The sequence below is a fragment of the Montipora foliosa genome, chromosome 5 (genome assembly GCF_036669935.1).
Source record: "Montipora foliosa isolate CH-2021 chromosome 5, ASM3666993v2, whole genome shotgun sequence".
Classification (NCBI taxonomy): Eukaryota; Metazoa; Cnidaria; class Anthozoa; order Scleractinia; family Acroporidae; genus Montipora; species Montipora foliosa.
In genome coordinates, this window is record NC_090873.1 from 23,956,855 (window position 1) to 23,964,354 (window position 7,500).

At 39.3% G+C, this 7,500-nt stretch overlaps 2 protein-coding genes across 3 annotated transcripts in view; both read right to left on the reverse strand.

Annotated features, from left to right (window-relative positions):
* LOC138002495 (fibrillin-1-like) overlaps positions 1-7,500 on the reverse strand; it is a 472,982-nt gene that overhangs the window by 210,581 nt on the left and 254,901 nt on the right. The window lies entirely within an intron of this gene.
* LOC138003773 (uncharacterized) overlaps positions 329-7,500 on the reverse strand; it is a 104,825-nt gene continuing 97,653 nt past the window's right edge. For both annotated transcript variants that reach the window (XM_068850002.1, XM_068850003.1), the window contains exons 2-3: positions 5,882-6,010; positions 329-1,674 (exon numbers count right to left, since the gene is read on the reverse strand). In XM_068850002.1, the coding sequence (XP_068706103.1) occupies positions 1,124-1,674; positions 5,882-5,981 (651 nt within the window). In that variant the 5' untranslated portion in view covers positions 5,982-6,010 and the 3' untranslated portion in view covers positions 329-1,123. The remainder of the gene's footprint in view (positions 1,675-5,881; positions 6,011-7,500) is intronic.

The following is a 7,500-nucleotide window of genomic DNA, read 5'->3' on the forward strand; positions in this document are numbered from 1 at the left end:
AGCGAGTGCTATCACCACTGCGCCATCCCTGCACCCCCTGCGGTGCACAATTAATTGCACCAATGTTCAGAATCTTTTGCTTCACCTTCGAATTCGAAGAACGCCATTTTTTCCCTCTTTAATCTCTTGCTTCTAAATACAGCGGAAGGTGCTCAAACACTTAAGTATAAAAGCCAAAAACAGCAATGGCGGCCCACAACCTGGCGTACAGGAATCAAGCCATGTGTGGCACAGCTTTCTAGGCTGTGTTGTCATTCGCTTTAATATACTATCCATCCTGATTGGCTACGAGTGGGTGACAATTTGCCTAAAACTTGTCACAAAAAACTCGTGGATAAAGGGACATTTACCAACTGAGCCAAACGGTCAGCGAGAAAACGATTTTTTGCATTTTAATTTGAAAATAAATAAAAACCGCACCATCCATTTGAGAATTTTAAATTTTTGCTGTGATGAATTCGTAATAAAGAGGGTTCCACACAAACTTTTCAATTCGATTTTATTTCTGGTTGTCATATCTTTGCATCTACTGCACTGGTGCTGGCTATTCCAAATGTACATTTAACGAACAGGGAATTAAGAACACTAACTTATTTTTTCTCTTGAGCTGTTTGGAATTGATTAATAGACCGAATGCATAAATGGCGGCCAAAAACGTATTCTTTTGTTTATGTGCTAATGAGATTCACTAGCCTCGCTCTCAAGCAAAATTTCTTTTATATTTTGCCCACGCAAACGAGACTAGTGAGGCTAATTAGTACATAAACAAAATATATATTTTTTTGGCCGCCATTTATGCATTCGGTCAAAACTGCATGTGCTTATCACCTCCGAGTTAACCAATCATACCGTGGGAAAATTATTTTGCACTTCTCTGATTTGGGTCCTTCTGATTTTGGGTCCTTTCGTGTTTTTTTTTTCTGAAGAATCAACCTCTTTGATTTGCTTTTGATTTGTAGCTTTATAAACTGACAAATGAATTGAGTAACTTGGAATCACAAAATACAAGCCACAATAACGATCCACATTAACCAAAACGAAAAGAACGAAAAATACTCTGACAGCGACACCCAAAGGACTGTTGAATGGACACTACTCATGTAAACCAAAACGACATGCGTTTCTAACGAGCATAAATTTTCCAAAAGTCATTAGCAGATATCTTCTCATTTTTGTAATCATCGCATTCAAACCTGCCTGAAAAACTTTTGTGATTATAAGCAAGCAGCCAGTGAGCCCCATTTTCGTAAAAGGCAGGGTGATTATATAATCTGTCTTCATCGAGGTTTTGATGACTCCATTTACCAACGCCGTAGGTGCCGTTCTCTTTTCCCCACTCATGACATTTTTCGGCAAGGCGAGAGTTATCGTCATTCATTTTGACAAAAGAGCCACAAGCGTAAGGCAAAACATCCGTCTGACCACTGAAGTACTGGACGACAGCTTCACCCGAACTGTTAGCAGCAGTGGTGATGTGGAATGTGCGCCTAGTTGTCTGTTTCTTGCAGTGGAATCTCAGTTGAGTGAAATTAATATGTGTTCTCAGCTGATTCATGGCATTTTTGGTAAGAACCATATGGTTGCTCGCTATTCCTCGGTATGTAGTCTTGAGTGGCGCCTGAGTGGGAGGTGTTGAATTGTGCATCACAACTTTGGAGACAAGTAGCCAGCCCCCTGAAATCAGAGTAAAAGTGCAAGGTTTTCTTTAAACCTAAATACTAAAACACATGTCGAATACACTGGGTGCTTTGTACAGCGGCCCCATGCTCTAACCGTTAATTCACTGTGGGAACGAACTGCAAATAAAGCTCCCGTTGACATTAGATCTCCTTAGTGTTTGTTTACCTTAACTAGTTCACCAAACTACCAAAAGTTGAATTGCCTCGTAAGCGAAGACCGACTCGGACGTCTTAAACCAAAAGAGTTAAACGACTTTTAGAATCTACAACTGAAAAGTTTCTTTTCCTTTTGTAACCCTTGCAAGAGATCACTCGCCACATCCATCTCTTTTGACTGATACGATGAAGAAGAATGCGTTAGATTTTAGCGTGTTTTCTTCATTATCGTTCTGTTTCAAGTTTGTTTGTCCTTAATGCCGTAATAGAGGTTTTTCACGGCATCCATGTTGCGCGGCAGGAACAATCGATTCTTTTTAATTTCCTATGGGAAATGTTCTTTCTAATGCAAAACATTTTCATTCTTGATGCCATGCAACATGGTTGCCATGCCAAACCTTCAATAGCATTTTGCAGCCTGTTCGTTGACCTCTCTTGTCATTCCGTTTCTTAAATATTTTGCAAAAATGCTTCTTTTGTGCAGTCATTTCCTTCCTCCTTTCCCGCCATTTTGTTTGAAATCGGACCCTTTTGCGCTGGTCAAGTCACTTAAACGCACAGAGATCTGGGAAAAAAATATAATGCATGTAATGTATGCGGAATGTATGCATTTGATTCGGTACAAGAGAGGGTCCGACGTCTGAATCAGCGTCGTACTTTTGCCGCTCTATTCCAATGGACCAGTCGAATAGCACGGCTGGTCGATCTCATTATAATATATAGTAAAAACGTAACTACGTAAGTAACTCTATTGTCTCTTATCGTTTCTCCTTGCTTTCAATAACTAATCTATTCGTTTACTTTTTATTTTGTCGCAGTTTCAACCCCCATTATTTCAACCTTATACCCATATAATATCTTCATTCACATCTTGTAAATCAATATCAGTACATATTTAGATTACGTGGTGTTGGAAGCTTACGACGATTAGTCGAGCGCTTTTAGCAGCCATAGGAAATGTTGCCAGTTGAGTGCACATGGACTTGCACTGACATACGATAACAGACCAAACTTTCATACCGACTCATGGTCTGGTGGTTATCTCTCTTCGTTATTACTGAGTTTTCGCAAGTTGAAATAGCAGAACCAAAGCATTGTGCAAGAAACTCCTTGTTAAAATCGTTAATGGTTTGAACTAAGGAGTTATATAATAATAGAACCATTGACTCCTTAACCGCCCCCCAGTAACGAGTAAAATCGTCTGGCGTTTATACAGAGAGTAAAATATCACTCCTTGGAGTCAATGGGGTAAAGGGGACAACACACTGATTGGCTTGTCCGTGTAACAATGCAGACCTTGGACCTATAGACGGATGTAACTGCAACAGTCACCTTTGACTGTCTTCACAGCCAATGACATATGGGCATAACTGACATTCCACCCGTAACGTCACGACTGACCAATCATATTAACGACCAGAGTGTTTGTGTTGTCGGTCAAATCCGGTCTCAAGATGAATCCGCCTTACCTAGGTTAAATTACCTCGGTTGAATATGCACTCTACCTATTTTAAAGCAGCTATCAATCCCCCCCCCCCCCCCACAAAAGGATTTCAAACACCTCTATCTTCCCTCGTGCTCTGTCTTTCGCATCACAACACATCACGCATCTTCTGAATGTTGCGCATTATCTTATCAGTTTCTGTATTCATACACTTAGCCATTCACTTTCACAATACAACATTGTAAGGAAACAAACTGAAGGCTGTACTTCTGATGCTCTTTCCGGTTTACGGTACTTGAACTTGCACCCTCCAGATCTATAGTCCTTTGTCTTCACTACCACACTACAACGACGAACATCCTCCACCCAACAGTTCTTTTCATCATTTACTTTTGAATAATAAGTCAATTGATATCCGTGTATAATAAGCAATTTAAACTAATCTTACTCCGACCATAACTTTTCTCTAGGCTTAATTTAGGCTCCAAGAAGGTTTTTTCAATTCATCTGATTTAAGTATGTAAAACGAGGATAACCAGTTTAAGCTAGGTAATCTGAGATTGGATTTTACAGACAACATATATATCATCTACTGACGTTAACAGAAATTGGTTGACTCTGAAGATGACTTCAGCTCAAGTTGTCAAATGTCAGCCAATGTTAGCCTAATGAATGAATTGCCGGTCCCCAGGCCCGACCCCTTTGTCTTCCTCTATATTTCTAAAGACTTCTGGGATCGCCAGGGGGCAAACAAAGCAGTCGACTCGAGCTCCGCTAGAAATATAAATCGTTCGAGTTTAAGAAGTAGTCATGGGTGTGCAGTGTATGCGGATGCGACAATGACCGTCGATATTAACAGCGACAGATCAAACTAGTGATGTCTTCAGATTTTACTCTCCGTGATCCAACAAGTCTTAAGACTTGAAATGGCTGCTTGAGAGAAACAACTGCAAAGAACAAACTTCAAGGTCACCTAGAGCGCTAAAGTTTGCTCTCATGATTTCGCCGTTGGATACCGTTGGGCAACAATGTGAAATATTTTGCTTCGGTGCCGGTTAAAGCAAAGCTCGGAAAGAGTGTCAACACTGAATACAGTTCAATCTATACAGAAAACCGATTTAAACGAACCCGCTGCTTGCAGTGATACAGCAAACTCTTCAGTCCTGAAAAAACAAAAACCTCTTCCGAGCGTCATTAGGGTCGATTCACTAAAATCTTCTGGGATTCAACCTGCGGTTATATGTAACGTCAAACCATCAACTACTTGTGATCAAGAACATACCTGTAGAGGCTTTTTCTGAAAATGCGACAACTATGAAAACGGAAATGAAACCATCTTCAACTGAAACTACTATAAAGCGAATGTCGTCATATACAGTTTTTGAAACGAAAATCAAAACTGATCAGAAACTATTCCCTCCTTCAAACCGATCTAATGCTAATGGCATGGAACGCAAACACAATTGAAAATAAAATTAAGATTGCGATGTGAAATAATCCTCGACTGAAAGTGGAAAATTTAAATCGGAATTGCGCGAAGTTCTTTAATCCGACTCTTCCTCTAGATAGCTATCACGGCATTGCTTCGGAATCTGGCTTTGAATGTTGCTTTCGTTTTCCTTTCATGTCGATGTTTTCTCTAGCCTTCACATCGTTTCCCTGATCTAGATAACCTTTCATATACAAAATGGGCTTCTCGCAAGTATTAAAACAGTATCCACCGGCAAAATGATTACAGTAAATTATAGTGCTCTTGTTGGCCTTGAAGTTTGTTCTTTGAAGCTGTTTCTCCCAAGCTGTCATTTCTTTGTTAGTTCGATAAGAGTAAAATCTCAAGACAGTACTAGTTTGATCTGAATATCGACGGTCATTGTCGCATCCATACACTCACTGCACGGTGATTGCCATCACTTATGACTACTTCTTAAACACAAACGATTTATATTAATTTTCTTGAAATCCTACAAATACCTTTTATTGGACGTTTTGTAGTCGCGTATTTTAACTCGAGCAGCGCAATCGACTGGTTTGTTTGCCCCTTGGCGATCCCAGAAGTCTTTGCAAATATAGGGGAAAAACGAAGGGGCCTGGGGACCCGCAACTCATTCATTAGTTCTCAGGACTTCAGGACTACACTAACTTCACTTATTAATTATGAAATACACCCGCAATATGGTGTCTAATGACATATGTTTCGGGACAACAACAACATCTACCGCCTGCAAGCAGGCAAAGGTTATTAACAAACATTTTTTGAGAACATATGAAGTTTCTTTTATTTGAATTGTGGACATGATAGAATGAACTAAAAGTCGTTTCTTTTGCACCTTAAGCAGTTACAAAAGAAGCTAAAAGATATACTGCATGTGGCCTGACTTCTTGTTGACTCTTGCCTCCCTTAAGCGTCCGACGACAGTTTTGGTGGTTCCCTTAAGGCGGGGTTGATTAGATACATAGGTCTTAGTGGACTGGGCGAGAGTAAGGGAAGGCAGGTGCCAAAAAAGTTATCACTCATTTGAGATAGAGTTTCGGTTCCTTAGCAGTAGGGTAGTTCTGTACTTAAAGTATAGTTAATCGTGGCAAGATTTTTCTTATCCGTTACCTCCGTCAGTAGTCATATCACAGAAAACTTTCAGGACTGTTCCATTACTGGCCGGGTCGATCCAGTAATACCCGTCCTCTTTCCAATAGGAGACATTCATATCCCGGATGTGCTTGCAAGACTTTGTTCCTGATGTTGGAGTAAAAATAGGTTGTTACTGGAGAAAAAACATAAGCAGCAGCGTGCTATTGGCATACTACATGTATTTAAATCTCTGCATTTTCGCAGTCTGCCGTGTTTTTTAAAATGTTAATTAAAAAAAGAAAACGAAAAAACCACAAAATGATTTATTTCCTTGTCAAGACGTTGCCCACTCCAAGTGTAATTATTAACTATGAAGGACTTATTAGTCTTTGAGAGTCTGACTTCGATGTAAAACCAATCCAAAAATCATCGTGTACACGCTTCTCGACAGGAGCTCGATATGAAAATGTCGAAACGGTGCATTCTCGCTTGTGAAATGAATGACTGCGATGGAAATTGTTAGCCTCAGTAGATGAAATAACGAGATGATATTTTGAAATGGTGACTTGGGGATACACGGAAAAAACCTGAGTGCTCCTTTGCAGGAAACGAACTTTCCTAGTTCAGTGGTAAAGCATCCGAACTAGTCATCGAAAAGTTGAGCAAATTCTTTGTTCAATTTTAATTAATTTACTTTGAGCGTTTTGGTAACTGCACGTAATCCTTACCGGCTAGAAAAACGTAGTTTTTCCTTCCGATATGTTCAACTTGCCTTCCTAGCACTGAATGAGTTGGTTATACCAGTTTAAAATAATTTCTTGCAGTATACTAATCAGTTGATTGTTAAGATTGACTAGCTTCCAAACAGCTGTGGTAAGAAAACTGTTAAACAAATCAAACGAAACGTAAAAGTATTTACTCGGCACGTTAAACGAAGATTTGAATAAAACAACTAATACGAAAGGAGGCAGGGAAAGGCAAAATTGAAGAATGGATAGCAATTCGGAGGTTGGATAGTTTTTCAGAGTTTATCTCTGTTGGTTGTAACTCAAAATACTAATAATGTATACTTGATAAATATTTTTTGGAACGAAGCTTTGAGTTGTGTAGCTTAAATACTTTAAGTTCCACAGAAAGTAGGGGCGAGTGATTGATCAAACTACACAAAATCAACAAATCAACTGACTGCCGTAACAGAGCAATGACAGATAAGTCAATTCGAAACTTCTTCTAAACCGAAAGACACCTTGGAAGATTATTACTTAAGCCGTACAGCACCAAATATCTGCGACAGTTTTGTCTGATATTGTTTTGACGCATACGGTAGGCCAGTTAACAAGAAGTGATCTCTTTAATGACCATATAAGGAAACGCATGTATCCACAATAATGCAAGAGCTATCTATTGTAACAATTTCCCTTTTTTTAAGAACTGAACTAGCCTGATAAATATGCTAACAAAACAAAAGAAGTAAACAGGCTATAGTAAGGAACGAAAAACAAAACGGAAATATTCAACTGTCTTAATAGTAAATGACTCTGTTAACTGCTGAACACAAATCTACTGGAGTCTCAGTCCATTTTTTTTTTATAAAACTGGGAGCTAATTAACAGTCATTGACCTAGAGGGTGGCCTTTTTACTCCGGTTCGTTCTG